This window comes from Clinocottus analis, unplaced genomic scaffold (genome assembly GCF_023055335.1).
Source record: "Clinocottus analis isolate CAN_PGR_092001 unplaced genomic scaffold, fCliAna1.0.p SCAF_12, whole genome shotgun sequence".
Classification (NCBI taxonomy): domain Eukaryota; kingdom Metazoa; phylum Chordata; class Actinopteri; order Perciformes; family Cottidae; genus Clinocottus; species Clinocottus analis.
In genome coordinates this window covers 15,352,584-15,369,401 of record NW_027175843.1, presented here as the reverse complement: position 1 = coordinate 15,369,401, position 16,818 = coordinate 15,352,584, and the positions used below count along the sequence as shown (strand labels likewise).

The following is a 16,818-nucleotide window of genomic DNA, read 5'->3' as shown; positions in this document are numbered from 1 at the left end:
TAAAATAAAAGGAGAGAATGCAAAATGTAGATAAATATATAATTATTCAGTGCCTTTTTCACTGAAGCATCAACCTTGTGTGTCTGCGCGTATTGTCAAAAAGATCAACTTGAACAGTAAAAGGCAGACGGCCTCAGTTGACACAGCTGAGACACAAGCCTGCAGGGAGCCATTGCAGACAACTGCACAGATAACCACGAGTGTGTTGCGTGAGACCCATGAGTGAAAAACATGTGACACGCTCGCTGTCAGACAACTGCGGTTTGTATTCATTGAATCAAACACAACAGACGGGTCCAATGCAGACACACCTGTCTCAGACAAGCACTGTACTGGGATCACTTACTTAAACAATAAATATGTCTAGTAATACTAATGTGTATATTCTGGTGCAGACTTAAAATGTCTGCACCAATTCCTGGTTTACAGTATCTTCATTACATGCAGGAACATAACATACAAATATTCAATTGGTCATACATGTTTCATGTCGCATATCATGCGTTCTTGGTTGATAAACAACAAATAGGGAAAATGTAAATGTCTAGTCAACATATATTGAGAGTTGTGTTCAGTCATGTAGAGCAGATTAATATTCTGCAGACGCCCTGATATTTCCTAAGACCAAAACATCACATTATTTTCTTGCTAGATTGAATTAGAAATTAAACTCAGTGGAGGTGATCATTTTCTTTTAAAGTACACTAAACCTACAATTCTGTTTCGTATCTTTGTCAGTTTAAATCCATATATTAGAGGATTCATCACAGGAGGAATGAGCAGGAATTCTATTGCGATGAAGTTTTGATTGCTCTGAGGTAAATCTGTGGAGCCAAATCGCATATACATCAAATCAAAAACTATTACAAAGAGGAACGTGATTAAAGAGACTAAATGAGGCACACACGTCTGTAGAAACTTTAGCCTGTCATCATTGAACCTCGCACAAGTTTTAATCATATGCATATAAGTCCAAATTATGAAAAACCCATGAGACACATAAATGATAATTGTAAAATATGCAGCTATGTTGTTTGAAAAGGTGTCAGTGTCAGAGCAGGCCAGTTTAACAATTGCCCAGTTCACACAAAACAGTCTGTCAATGATTGAACCACATAACTTTAGTCTTGATGTGAGCAGAATGTTGATGGAAAAGATGCAGAGAGGTGTTAGCCAGGAGAAACAAATGAGCTGAGCGAGCCTCCTCTTTGTCATGACAGAGTTGTAGTGAAGAGGTCGACATATAGCCAGATATCTGTCGTAGGCCATGACTGCTAGAATGGATAATTCACAGCACGCAAATGAATACATGACAAAAGCCTGTAAAAGACATCCTTCATACGAGATGTGATAAGTGGAAGAAAACAGATCGAAGAGCAGTTTGGGGTAGAAACCTGTGGTGCCATAAAGTCCATTAAAGCAAAAACTGCACAATAAGATGTACATGGGTTCATGTAGGTTCTGATCTAAGATAATGATCAGGATGACAGAGATATTGAAAAACAAAATCATGCAGTAATACAGTAAAGTGAATGTCAATAGAGCTACTCTGTAGTTCTGTGTCTCGTTCAGCCCTGATAGAATGAAAATTCTTACACCAGAAACATTATCCATGATTAGATAACTAATGTGCCCACCTGTTCCCGGTGTCACAACATGAATGCTTGCAGTAAAAAGAGTTACACAGGGCTGAAGCTGCCCTCCAACCAAAGTCACTGGTCCCTCTATACCTGCTATTATACCCCCATCGGCAACAACAACAATTAGCCCTGGGAATTAAAACTCACAGCAAAACAACAAAGATAATGTATGAGCGATGCAAACAAGCACATTTGGCAGTGTTTCTGATATATATTAGGGCTGGGCAAAGTTGAAAAAAATTAACTGATTAATGGCATGATTTTTCTGCGATTAATCACGATTAATCACGATTAATCGCATTATGCGCCAAATTCAATAATGAAGTAAAAACTAGTGTATTGCATGCTTTTATTTTGAAGTAATGTTATCAGAACAATATAACAGCACTCTGGAGAAACAGCAAGTTAACATACATACATATATATTTATATTTTTCTTCTTTTTTTTCTGAACAAGTGCTGTTCAGTAGTAAGGGTCCCTGTGAGGAACAAACCACTCCTTCTTTGGTACATGTTCAGTCTGTTGCTTACCTCAAAGATGTATGTCAAAGACTAGCAATTGATTCACTTCATACAAAAGCAAGAAGTGCTTAGACAGTGTAGGACAGCCGACAGATCAGCGGCAGCTTTGCACATACGCGATTAAGGTTCAATCTGGATGCGGAGCAGCACGACCCTGCCGTGTCGTTGCATTGCATTTATGGCGTGCATCTTATTTATTTATTCTTAATTTGTTGATGGACCTCATGCAGGACAGACTGGGCGTCTTACGGCTCTCCCGTATTTTAACCAGGCTTATAGATAAAGAGAAGTTAAATGTGATTGGATAAAAAATGGTGTTAAACAGGTCCCAAGAAGCCATATGAGAGGCGTGAAGGAGCATATATATATATATATATATATATATATATATATATATATATATATATATATATATATATATATATATATATATATATGTATATGTATATATATATATATATATATATATATATATATATATATATATATATATATATATATATATATATATATATGTATATATATATATACTGAATTGTATTAATAAGATGTCCTTTTTATGTCAAAGTGTTGTTATAAATGTTAAATATTTAACTGCAAAACCGTAATGCCTGCAATGAGAAAATAAGCTAATAGGGAAAAATATTTATATTACATGTAGTGTATTTGTGAAAAACAATTACATGATAAAAAAGATATAACTTGTATTTATAAAAAACAAATATGTATATTAATATACTGAATTGTATTAATAAGATGTCCTTATTATGTCAAAGAGAAGTGAAATGTGATTGGATAAAAAATTGTGTTAAACAGGTCCCAAGATGAGAGGCCTGAAGGAGCAGAGGAACAGATGAAGGCATATGTACATGTGTGTGTGTGTGTGTGTGTGTGTGTGTGTGTGTGTGTGTGTGTGTGTGTGTGTGTGTGTGTGTGTGTGTGTGTGTGTGTGTGTGTGTGTGTGTGTGTGTGTTAACTGAGTGACTTGCGATAGGTCTGGAGTTAGAACTGCTGATTCTGAGCTGACAATGAGAGGCTGTTACACTTTACATATTCTTTATAAATGAGTGCAAAGCACTGCCTCTCCACCTCTGACTAAGAGTTACAATTTGTTCTGCCAGAAAGGGATCAAATTGAAATAAGAAATCAATAAAATAGTTCCCAATATGTGGCTATGCCAAGAGCTTTTAATGTCACCTACAAACCAGTTCTCTTCCCTCATCGTAGAAAATCCTTAAATATTGCCTCACAGTTTAAATTTGTTTTATTTGGTCTGAGTCACATTGTCTGATAATTTTAATAAAAAGTCAGGCAAAGGTGACAAGTGCTTTTTATGGAAGAACAACATGTTCACACGCAGATCTGCTGTGAGAGAAACAACACTATTTTACAAGATAAATGAATCACTGCTTTACATATTCCTGTACAGTTACTTCAGAATGTTTTTGAAAGTTGTGTACAGCCTTGACAAATGCTCCCCAAATAAACTAACACTCTATTGTATCTTTCTAATCTAATCCACGCATCTAAAATAACCCATCTATGTCAAACAAGTCATGCATTTTATGATAAAATACAGACTTATTGAAAGCCACATACGATTTAAGAAACATTTCAAACAGTTGTAAAGATAAATAAAGGTTGATTCAGTTGACCCTTTCTCTAAACTGCTTTTTGTGCTGTGTTGGCGCTGAGTCACATTTACTCAGAATGCACAATATTGTTAGACATATTGGATATTTTTCCCAAATGACATACACATACAAACAGAAGTTTCCTTTCTGCGGACAAACTCATGACATGATTCCAAAAAATCTTTTTTTACTACACAGAAAGTGTTGAACCCTGTTTCTTATTTGTGTTAATTTGAAACCATATATCAGGGGGTTGACAAGAGGAGGAACAAGAATAAATTCCATCGCCATGAAATTCTGGACACCTTGTAGTAACTCTTTTGAACCAAATCGCATGTACAACAAATCAAATAGCAAGGAAACGAGTACTACCATTAAAGAAAATAAATGTGGTACACATGTCTGCATGAATTTACTCCTGTTCTCTTTAGATTTCAGACAATTTTTGATCATGTATATGTAAGACCAACAAACAAACATACAATGACCAAAATAAAAAGTATAATTAAAAGCTGGTACAACAACTGTTGCCATGGAGGTAGAACAAGCAAGTCTAGCAACTAACCAATTAACACAGTAGATCTTTGGTATGTGTGAGCTGCATAACCTTGATGTCACTGTTGTTAGTGTGCTAAGGAGCAACAACGAAAAAGGTGTGAGCCAAGCAAAGAACAGAAAAACACAAACCCTCTGTTTCGTCATCACAGTGTGGTACACCAGAGGGCGACATATAGCCACATATCTGTCGTAGGCCATGAGCACGAGAAGAGAGAAATCTGCACAAGCTGAGGAGTGCAACACAAAACCCTGCAGAAGACATCCAGCATAAGAGATGACGTGAGTGGTAGACAGAAGATCCATGAGGAATTTGGGGTAAAAGCCTGCTGTCCCATAAAGTCCATTGATGCACAGGTTACAGAGGAAGATATACATCGGCTCATGGAGCTTTTTGTCCACAATGACTGTCACAATAATGGTCAAGTTCACCAGCCAAATCACACAGTAACACAATAAAGTCAGAGCAAAGAGAAGAACTCTGTAGTTTGTTGTCCCACTTAAGCCTGACAGAGTAAACATAGTTATTACTGAAACATTATCCATCATAGCATTGTATAGATTGTAATGCTGAACAGAGAAAGATTGTTGGACCTGAACCGTGGAAGGAAAAAGGGGCATCCTCTTCTGTGCCCATCCATCCTCGAACATGATGTGTAACCAGATGTTTATACTCTCTAATGGAAGTAACCCTCAGTGACGCTGTCAACATGAGACTTCAAACGTCCAATCAGGGATGTGGCAGACATTTTTTTTACAACAACATGTTATCACCAAATAGTGTGCCGCTTTGTCAACTTAATCCTTAGTACAGTCTGTAGGATTTTGGAAGATATGTATATATATATATATATATATATACACTTATATACACATATATACATATATATATATATATATATATATATATATATATATATATATATATATATATATATATATATATATATACATATATATATATATATATATATATATATATATATATATATATATATATATATATATATATATATATATATATATATATATAGTTGGCCTTCTATCTTTTGGGGTGTGAAATAAGCTCTAGCTTGATTGAAGCCTTTTCAAAATGCAGTAAATGTCCAGTATCTCTTGAAAGTTTCCTTATTCTCTTTTTTCCATCAACATTATTCAGATAATGCATGTGTGCTTAGATCAGCTGAGTCGACATACAGCGATGAACCCTTTTGTTTTGGGTTGCTGCTACTTGACATGTGGCTGGTTAACTTTACTCCAGTAACATTGTCCATGTCAACGTTTGCCTTGTTTGGCTCAGCAGGAGATGCATTTCCTCAGGATTAAGAACAACTGTACATGGTGAAATGCAAAATGTGGCCCCTATTCATTTAAAGTCAATACAGCAGCTTCCACTTGACTAATCTCACTCTTTTTCTTTCAATTCATAATGAACAAAACTAAAACTAGTTTTATTATTATATTATCATCTCAAATCTGTGTCGATATGTCCTCACTGTCACGAGAGAAAAAAATGCTTATTGATGCGTGATGGAGAACATAAACTGTAAAATTTGAGATTTAATACAGAGTTTAATATAAAGAGTTTACATGTTGGTGTCTTTTGTTTTTAGTGTCATTAAAAACAACAGCAAAAGTTGATGAGCACAAATATGTATTTTGTGTTGCGTTATTATGTGACAGGGCTTCACTGAGGTAAACCTTTTTTGTTTTACTTCTTCCTGGTCTCAAAAGAATAAACACAATCCTATTGCACAACTAACCATTTCCAATATCACTAATAATACATCTGAGCCTGCCTTTATTTCTATTGAAATACATACATGTAGAAAGATTATGATGCACAAATGGGAATCACCATGAAAAACACACAGATAGATGTACTAGTCTAGAGACTTGAAAAATGGTAGAATTCTGTTTCTTATTTGTGTCATTTTTAAACCATATATGACAGGATTGAACATCGGAGGAATAAGGACAAATTCTATTGCCATGAAATTCTGGACGCTTTGTTCTAAATCTTTTGAGCCGAATCGTATGTACAACAAATCAAACAAAATAGACACACTAAAAGTAAGTAAACAGAATAAATGTGGTACACATGTTTGCATAAACTTTGCCCATTTCTCTTTGGATTTCAGGCATGTTCTGATCAGATGAACATAAGACCAAATAATGAAAAAAAAATGGCCAGCATAAAAAGAATAATTAAAAGCTGGAATAGCAATATTTGCTACAGAAGCAAAACAAGCCAGATTATTAATCAACAAATTTATACAGTAGATCTTCGGTATATGTGAGCCGCACAACCTCATTCTTGATGTTGTTATTGTACCCATGAAAACCAAATAAAAGGGTATGAGCCAAGCAAAGAACACAAAAACACAAACCCTCTGTTTCGTCATCACAGTGTGGTACACCAGAGGGCGACATATAGCCACATATCTGTCGTAGGCCATGAGCACGAGAAGAGAGAAATCTGCACAAACTGAGGAGTGCAACACAAAACCCTGCAGAAGACATCCAGCATAAGAGATGATGTGAGTGGTAGACAGAAGATCCATGAGGAATTTGGGGTAAAAGCCTGCTGTCCCATAAAGTCCATTGATGCACAGGTTACAGAGGAAGATATACATCGGCTCATGGAGCTTTTTGTCCACAATGACTGTCACAATAATGGTCAAGTTCACCAGCCAAATCACACAGTAACACAATAAAGTCAGAGCAAAGAGAAGAACTCTGTAGTTTGTTGTCCCACTTAAGCCTGACAGAGTAAACATAGTTACTACTGAAACATTATCCATCATAGCATTGTATAGATTGTAATGCTGAACAGAGAAAGATTGTTGGACCTAAACCGTGGAAGAAAAAAAAGGGGCATCCTCTTCTGTGCCCATCCATCCTCGAACATGATGTGTAACCAGATGTTTATACTCTCCAATGGAAGTAACCCTCAGTGACGCTGTCAACATGAGACTTCAAACGTCCAATCAGGGATGTGGCAGACATTTTTTTACAATGACATGTTATCACCAAATAGTACAGTATGTAGAATTTTGGATGAAATATAGTCGGCCTTCTATCTTTTTGGTCAACATGAGACTTCAAACGTCCAATAGGTGGCAGACATTTTTTGACAACGACATCTTATCATCAAATAGTGTGCCGCTTTGTCAACTTCATCCTTAGTACAGTCTGTAGAATTTTGGAAGAATTATGAGTATAGGCGGCCTTCTATCTTTTGGGGTGTGAAATAAGCTCTAGCTTGGTAGAAGCCTTCTCAAAATGCAGTAAATGTCCAGTATCTCTTGAAAGTTTCCTTATTCTCTTTTTTCCATCAACATTATTCAGATAATGCATGTGTGCTTAGATCAGCTGAGTCGACATACAGCGATGAACCCTTTTGTTTTGGGTTGCTGCTACTTGACATGTGGCCGGTTAACTTTACTCCAGTAACATTGTCCATGTCAACGTTTGCCTTGTTTGGCTCAGCAGGAGATGCATTTCCTCAGGATTAAGAACAACTGTACATGGTGAAATGCAAAATGTGGCCCCTATTCATTTAAAGTCAATACAGCAGCTTCCACTTGACTAATCTCACTCTTTTTCTTTCAATTTATAATGAACAAAACTAAAACTAGTTTTATTATTATATTATCATCTCAAATCTGTGTCAATATGTCCTTACTGTCACGAGAGAAAAAAATGCTTTTTGATGCGTAATGGAGAACATAAACTGTAAAATTTGAGATTTAATACAGAGTTTAATATAAAGAGTTTACATGTTGGTGTCTTTTGTTTTTAGTGTTATTAAAAACAACAGCAAAAGTTGATGAGCACAAATATGTATTTTGTGTTGCGTTATTATGTGACAGGGCTTCATTGAGGTAAACCTTTTTTGTTTTACTTCTTCCTGGTCTCAAAAGAATAAACATAATCCTATTGCACAACTAACCATTTCCAATATCACTAATAATACATCTGAGCCTGCCTTTATTTCTATTGAAATACATACATGTAGAAAGATTATGATGCACAAATGGGAATCACCATGAAAAACACACAGATAGATGTACTAGTCTAGAGACTTGAAAAATGGTAAAATTCTGTTTCTTATTTGTGTCATTTTTAAACCATATATGACAGGATTGAACATCGGAGGAATAAGGACAAATTCTATTGCCATGAAATTCTGGACACTTTGTTCTAAATCTTTTGAGCCGAATCGTATGTACAACAAATCAAACAAAATAGACACACTAAAAGTAAGTAAACAGAATAAATGTGGTACACATGTTTGCATAAACTTTGCCCATTTCTCTTTGGATTTCAGGCATGTTCTGATCAGATGAACATAAGACCAAGTAATGAAAAACAAATGGCCAACATAAAAAGAATAATTAAACGCTGGAATAGCAACATTTGATACAGAGGTTGAACAAGCCAGATTATTAATTAATAAATTGATACAGTAGATCTTCGGTATATGTGAGCCGCACAAGCTCATTCTTAATGTTGTTATTGTACTTACGAAAACCAATAACAAGGGTATGAGCCAAGCAAAGAACAGAAAAACACAAACCCTCTGTTTCGTCATCACAGTGTGGTACACCAGAGGGCGACATATAGCCACATATCTGTCGTAGGCCATGAGCACAAGAAGAGATAAATCTGCACAAACTGAGGAGTGCAACACAAAACCCTGCAGAAGACATCCAGCATAAGAGATGACGTGAGTGGTAGACAGAAGATCCATGAGGAATTTGGGGTAAAAGCCTGCTGTCCCATAAAGTCCATTGATGCACAGGTTACAGAGGAAGATATACATCGGCTCATGGAGCTTTTTGTCCACAATGACTGTCACAATAATGGTCAAGTTCACCAGCCAAATCACACAGTAACACAATAAAGTCAGAGCAAAGAGAAGAACTTTGTAGTTTGTTGTCCCACTTAAGCCTGACAGAGTAAACATAGTTATTACTGAAACATTATCCATCATAGCATTGTATAGATTGTAATGCTGAACAGAGAAAGATTGGACCTGAACCATGGAAGGAAAAAGGGGCATCCTCTTCTGTGCCCATCCATCCTCGAACATGATGTGTAACCAGATGTTTATACTCTCTAATGGAAGTAACCCTCAGTGACGTTGTCAACATGAGACTTCAAACGTCCAATCAGGGATGCGGCAGACATTTTTTTACAACAATATGTTATCACCAAATAGTGTGCCGCTTTGTCAACTTAATCCTTAGTACAGTCTGTAGAATTTTGGAAGAATTATGAGTATAGGCGGCCTTCTATCTTTTGGGGTGTGAAATAAGCTCTAGCTTGATTGAAGCCTTTTCACAATGCAGTAAATGTCCAGTATCTCTTGAAAGTTTTCTTATTCTCTTTTTTCCATCAACATTATTCAGATAATGCATGTGTGCTTAGAAGAAGGCCGGCTTAGAAGAAGGCATATATATATATATATATATATATATATATATATATATATATATATATATATATATATATATATATATATATATATATATATATATAATGTAATTGTTTTCCCAAATACACTACATGTATTATCATTAATTTTCCCTATTAGCTTATTTTCTCATTGTACAGCTCCTGTCTTCCTCTGTCTGCAGCCCTAACCCTTCAACCTTGAGCCTGCAAAGCAGTTTAAGAAGGCTTTTGCAGATTAAACTACACAGGGAGTGGATGTTGTGGTCCATTGTCATGGACTTCAACAAATCAGATCTTTAGTATGACAAGGTGGGTGTATTCTTTAATGTGCAGCGCCTGCGAAATGACGTGGACCTATATGATTGGTAAGTGGCCCAGCACGACCATTAACATGCGCTGTGATGGTCAGCATATGAACGCTGGAAAAGATGAAGCTAGAACTACAATCTAGAATTCAGAATCTCAGGCTGAAACTTGAGAAATTGACTTCCTGGTGGATTTACTGATGGCGCCTTTCGCACAGAGAGTTACGGGAATCTGGTGAGTTAACTGCTGGTTGTGTTATTTTTTTTTACATCTGCTGTCGTCTTTAATCCACAGCGCTGTTGTTGCTGCTGGACGAGCTGGGACTGGGGCTGGTCCCGCGCCTCTCCCATCGCCCTGGTGTGCAGCTGCGCCACGGTGTGTGTGTGTGTGTGTGTTGCAGTGTTTCAGTGCCGCGGTTTTGTTGGATTGTTTTATTATAACTAAATATGACTGGTTGTTGATATGGAATTAATGATGCAGCAACGGCGAGGTGGGAGGCTTGCTCCACGAAGTGTCCACTGTTAACCTTATGCACCGCTGCACCGTGATATTTTGCCCTACACACTTTGCCAAGATTTTATGAATCCCACTGCTTTATTTTGGCAAGACCCGCCCTGCATAGCAATTTGTTGTGGCTGAAAGTCAGGCTAGGCCCGATGGTCCTCTAATGGCCGCCACTGCATAACTGTCTGATTACAAGTCATCCACACATTCAGATGTACTCTGTCTATCAAATGTAGGCTGTGCTTGATGGATACAAGAAGAACGTTTACTTGTAGCTACTTTTTAAAGTGGTGAATGTATCCTTTATTTATTTGTTTCATTTATATTATATTATTTGTATTTCCTGTTTGTATTAGTATTCTTTTCCCTTTGTTTTTATTTATTTTATTTTATTTGTATTATTGTCTGACAATCCAGACTTCTGTGTCTATAAGTTACACACTCCAAAAATATACCCAGCTTTTTTCACTTAATCCTTAGTCAAGTATTTCTTATTCTTAGTCAAGCATTTATTAAGCAAGACATTCATACATCATGGAAATTGTGTTTATTCAGCCTTTTTTCTTATCTGGTGTGAAGTGTGGCATGCAGCTTATTCAAAATGCAGTAAACGTCCCGTTTCTCATAAAAGTTTCCTTATTCTCTCTTCTCCATCAACATTATTTCATGTAATGCATGTGTGCTTTAACTTTACTTCAGTAGCATTGTACATGCAAATTGTGCCCCCTATTCATTCAAAGTCCCTCTCGCAGCTTCCACTTGACTAAGCACACTCTCTCTTTTCAATTTATTTATAATAAGCAAAAATATGTATTTATGTTTTATTTGAAACATATCTGTTTCTTATACAGATAATATGCAATTACAGAAGCAAGACCACTCAAATGTACTTATGAGACCAGGTAAATATGTTTCAAACAGTACATGGCCTTTTTTCAAGTTAACCATGAACAGACCCTCTTTTGGGTGATTCCATGTACTTTAGCCCAACCATGATGTGTTCGCAATTAGCCTGGTTGTTCGTATGTGAGAAAGTTGATTTAAACAGAACATAGAAATTAATATTTAATATATGTGACTTATTAACAACACACAACATTTACACAATCATTGCAGACATATTAAAGTTCGACATGAAATATTTATAGTTTCAGATTTCAAGCACAATATCTTTAAAATATGTTTTCTAATCTCTGGTAATTTAAGGCCATACACAATTGGATTCAGAACTGGAGGAATGATAATAAACGCAAGTGACAAAAATACAGCAGCAAATGGATTTGTTTCTTCAAGATTTTGTCGGCTCAGTGCAGTATCACTAAATGATGTGACTGAATAAATCACAAATGAAATAACATGTGGAAGACAACTTTGTAATACTTTCCCCGAAACCTCTGATGACGTTTTCCAACAAGCCAACACAATTCTCAGATAAGTGTACAAGATAAATCCAAAGGGCAGGAATGCAATAATTATGGCCCCAAACAAAGCACCAATATTGTTAACAGCACTGGTAACACATGATAATTTTACAATATCCCAACTGGCACAGTATACCTTCTGTATTTTGTTACCACACAGAGAAAGCCTGACCACCGTACTAACGCTGAATGAAATGTTACAGGCTGGACAGACCCAAGCAAAAAAAATCAACATGTATACTATTTTAAAGGTCATCTTTCTATGATAGTGTAAAGGAAAACATACAGCAACATATCGATCATACGCCATAATGCTGAGGATTGTTAATTCATTGGAAGCATATGTGTAAATAATAAAGATCTGAGTGAAACAAGCAGGACGAGAGATTAAATGAGTATCAGACAGAAGGTCCATCAGAAATCTGGGTAATAAAGCAGCAGAACCATACAGAGAGTTGAACGATAGAAATGCAATAAAAATATACATAGGCTCATGGAGCGTTCTCTCCCGCAATATTATCATCATCATGGCAAGATTTGTACACACAATAAAACTGTAGAGCAGGAGGAAAAAAATAAAGGCTGGATAACGGTAGTGCCCAATGTTCATGAACATGGTTAGGTTCAAATAAAAAGAGAACGTTCTGTTATCCATTTTCTAAATCAAAGGGTCCCCCTGTTTCAAGAGGAAAAAGTTAGTATTTGTGTCTATTCTTCTAAACCCTTTAAACACTGATCTACTCAAATAACCAGTCAGCTTCAAAATATAATAAGACAATAGCTGTGAACCTGTTTAGTAATCTATATTTAAACCTGGTTTAGCTTAGCTCTACAGGCAGATACATCACCAGTGTGTGCTCTGGGAGATGTGCAACGTCTTTTATCTTGTCTAGCCTAGGTGATGCTGTCACATTATTTCACTCCTAGAGAATTTGGAAACTTCTTCACAATGCAAAGTTTAACTCTCTGATGGCCCACTTCGGTCCGGACTGAAATATCTCACCAACTATCTCATTGATTGCCATAACAATGTTGTACAAACAGTCATGGTCATCTTACTGACTATGGTGCCCCGTTGATTTCTTTGTAGTTTTACACTGCTCTGAAATATTTTAACATCTACACGATGAATTAGGAAAAGAAGAGGTCATGGGCCTTGTGTTGTCTCAGACACTGTCGGTTCTTGTCATGTGTTGCAGGGAATCGCTGCACTTCCTGGTAGCCCCCATCCCTACTGAATTGGATCAATTTCATCGGCCCCTCAGTACTTTAAACATCTGGAGGAGGAGAAATCACAGCTCAGCCGCCACTTCCCGCTGGCTTGGCCCTTTCTCTGTTTGCCCCATGAGCCAACCTTCTGGGCATAGAGTGTCTGACGGCAGAAAGGTGTAAAACAAGATATCACCACTTTTTAGCTGCTACACCAAAGATGGTTGCTCGTACGCTAAAGCAGTTTTAGGAGAGGTGGCGACGCTACTGCATGTTAATGGAATGGATGGACTGGACTCTGAGACTAGGTCATTCGCTTGAGTAACAAAGTGTCTTTTTTGTTCTTCCACAAAGGAGATAAATTGTCTCTCAACAGAGACTAGGGCATGTCTGTATTCCATACTTCACGACAGACAGAGAGGGTTTTACTTTGCATGCTTTCTGTTTCCCGAAAAGACGGAAGAGTTCAGACACATTTTTTATCTGCGCCTCCTAAACCAATGTATTGCCCGCAAGATGTTCTGCATGCTTACCATCAACCGGTTATTGGAACTTGACCACAAGATTGGTTCACCACTGTCAACTTAAAAAATGCATACGTTCATGTCAAAGTGGCTTTGAAACCAAGGGAATTATTGTGTTTCACCTTTCAGGTGATAGCCTATAAGTCTACACAACAGGCTGCCATTTGGCTATTCCCTGACACCTCAACAGATGAATGGACACGGCGCTGCAGCAACTAAGTGACCATGGCTTGTGGGTCTTCTTTTATCTTAATGACCTATTGATCTTGTACCAAATCAATTTGGGGTTAGACATGAACTGGAACACAAACGAAAGGCTCTGCAGCGGGCAACTGCTGCACCGGGGTGCGATGGTGACTGTACTGACCGCCATGCTGACACTGGGGTTCATGGTGGCTTATTGTGGTACCGTTTGGGGCTCCTGCAAATGCGGCGACTTCAGAGATAGTTTGCCGACCTCCTCTTGGATGCCAAGAGTCACAAGTGGTGCTTGGTTACCATTCAATTAAATTAAGTATATTATTATTATTTTTAGTCCAAAACACAAATCACAAATTTGCCTCGGAGGGCTGTACAGGTTGTAGACATACAACATCATATCTCCTGGGAGGTCACATCGCAACAGGAAAATCTCAACCTAAAACACCCCTTTAATGGGGAGAAAAAAGGAAAAAACCTCAGGGACATCAACAGAGGAGGATTCCTCTCCAAGGATAGACAGTGCACTACTAATATGTGACTAATGTGTGTTCTATGTTTTTTAGTGTATAGCTCTTTTATGATGATTTTACTGTTTGTAAAGTGTCTTTGAGAATTTAAAAAAAAGCGCAGCATAAATTACATGTATAGATGTAATATGTGCAATGGGGGTTAGGGAGCTGTCTTGCTAGACCGTTTGGTGGTGTGAAATCTCCATTGGAGGACCAACATATTAACCTTCTTGAGTTTTAGGCCGTGTTCTCGACCCTCCAGCACATCAGATCCCTGGTACGGTGGCCTGTATCAACAGGCAGAACGATGTTCGGTCTGCTGACCTGTTGAAGACCGTGGTCACCACACTCCAGGACTAGAGAACAGGGGTGCTGTCAAGAGAGGGTAGCCTACCAGAATGAGTAGAGGCTTCACCGATGTAGTAAAGCAGATTAGGCAGGCCTATGCAGAAATGATTCAGATGATGGCAGCCCAACCCTGGACCATCCCCAAGTGAACTGCTTTTTAGTTTCAGAGGCCTTGTACAGGGTCCCTTTATGCCATTCAGACCCCTTGTCACCCTAAACAGGAAAAGTGGTTAAACACTGTGGATGTTATGTAAAGAAATGAGTCCCCATCAGACACACTGAACAGCTGTTTGTATGCTTTCGAAATTGTTTGGCTGCAAAGGCCCATCCACAAACCGCTTGGCGGGATGGCTTTTTGAGTGTGTCCCCCAATCTTATAGGGAGGCAGGAAGAGACCCTTCCACAGTGGTCCCCGCACACTTTACAAGCAGCATGGCAATGTTGGCGGCTTTGTTTAGTCGAGTGTCGAGGACATATGTATGTCAGCAACGTGGATGACACCCTGTTGGTGTAATCAAAGATTCCATCTGTTGGACATGTTGCCCTCCATTGCCTGTGAGCGTTCACTTCTTTGGATATTTTATGGCTCTAGTTAATGGTTGCATTATACATACAATTCTGTTGCAAATACTTTTTAAATAGTTTTGCATTCAGCTAGACTCAGGCAGATGGACAATAAGAATGCAAATTCAACAGCTGAATATACTGCACTGTATTAAACTAACTTAGAATAATAACTTTGTTTAATGTATTTAGTTATGCTTTCAGGAGAGACTTTGTTTGTGTAAATTAGTCATTTGACTGGCTCTCCAGAGTGGTGTTGTTTTATTAATTGCTCTCAGAGGAGGGTGAGTTAATGACCTGTTGACCACTTTTGCCGTAATTACTGCATGTACTCTATGGAACTCTTTAAAGATAACAGTTACAGCATCACCTCTGTGGGGCTCATAATTGAAGTGAAACTATTTTACGTGTTTTGAACATTAACAAGTAAAGTCACTCTTAAATGAGAATTAAACATTAAAAACATCAAACATTACATTCAGATGTTTTTAAAATGTCTTTTCTTTAATTGTTCAAAACATTTCTTTCGCAGACCATCCCATGAGGCCGGCGTATAGCAGTGACCAATGGGTCTTAATTAGCTGGCTGTAGTCTTTCCTGCTCCCTGAGGCCTGTTGTTTTCCACTGAGGCTCACCAGGGAGGTCACAGTAATGATACCCATTACAGCAGCCTTTCATTAGCTATGGAAAAGATAGGCAAGCCACTCTGGAGATTAGAAATTACATCACTTGCATGTTGTCATTGTGATTGTAAATGTCTGACCATTCATCCCTTTGAGGCATATGGTGCACACACACAAATCAAATAATATTTAACTTTATTTTTAGGATGCCAAAGAGCTTATGACTTTTTAAACTTAAAGTTTGCCAAGTAACAAACAGCCAGGGGAGAACATTCTTTATTTCAGTTTGTGATATATTATAACAAAAAGACATAGTATTTGAAGTTACATTTTTCTCCCCACTTTCCCTTTTACTCTGTAAGACACAGGTAGACGCAATCACAATGCTATGCCATGTGTAATAATAAGAAATATCTACTATACAATAGGTGACAGTTGCATTTGATTGCATTATACTTTAATGTGTTTAGGTATTTTGTCTGATCTATTTAGCAAAAACAAGAATTATTCTGAAAGCAAAAGCTTAATTAAAATATATAATCTTTAATAAATGTTATCAAAATGTCATAAAATGTATAAAAGCTCAGTGATAATCAATCATTTCAGTGGCATTTTAGAGGAATCTGGTCTGCTGTCATCACAAGGACAAAAGATTGTGTATACAATAGAAAACCAGGGAGTGAAAGGCTATTTCCACAGACAACAAGTACAATATTGAAAGTGTCTTTGAAAATGTTTGTATATATACTAACATTACATGAATATCAGGCACCAGACACATCTCAATATTATACA

General features: G+C 37.3%; 5 protein-coding genes across 5 annotated transcripts; all 5 read right to left on the bottom strand.

Moving 5' to 3' along the window:
* Positions 1-684: 684 nt before the first annotated feature.
* LOC137783008 (olfactory receptor 4B13-like) lies at positions 685-1,620 on the bottom strand. The gene has a single exon (XM_068572748.1). The coding sequence runs from the start codon at positions 1,612-1,614 to the stop codon at positions 685-687; it is 930 nt and encodes a 309-aa protein (XP_068428849.1). The 5' UTR covers positions 1,615-1,620.
* A 2,335-nt stretch (positions 1,621-3,955) lies between these two features.
* Positions 3,956-4,900, bottom strand: LOC137783251 (olfactory receptor 6C4-like). Its single transcript, XM_068573050.1, has one exon. It carries the CDS (start codon positions 4,898-4,900, stop codon positions 3,956-3,958), a length of 945 nt encoding a protein of 314 aa, XP_068429151.1.
* A 1,334-nt stretch (positions 4,901-6,234) lies between these two features.
* On the bottom strand, positions 6,235-7,158 carry LOC137783250 (olfactory receptor 52E8-like). The gene has a single exon (XM_068573048.1). It carries the CDS (start codon positions 7,156-7,158, stop codon positions 6,235-6,237), a length of 924 nt encoding a protein of 307 aa, XP_068429149.1.
* Positions 7,159-8,426: 1,268 nt separating this feature from the next.
* On the bottom strand, positions 8,427-9,350 carry LOC137783249 (olfactory receptor 52E8-like). The gene has a single exon (XM_068573047.1). The coding sequence runs from the start codon at positions 9,348-9,350 to the stop codon at positions 8,427-8,429; it is 924 nt and encodes a 307-aa protein (XP_068429148.1).
* Positions 9,351-11,731: 2,381 nt separating this feature from the next.
* LOC137783247 (olfactory receptor 11A1-like) lies at positions 11,732-12,700 on the bottom strand. The gene has a single exon (XM_068573045.1). It carries the CDS (start codon positions 12,698-12,700, stop codon positions 11,732-11,734), a length of 969 nt encoding a protein of 322 aa, XP_068429146.1.
* Positions 12,701-16,818: the final 4,118 nt, after the last annotated feature.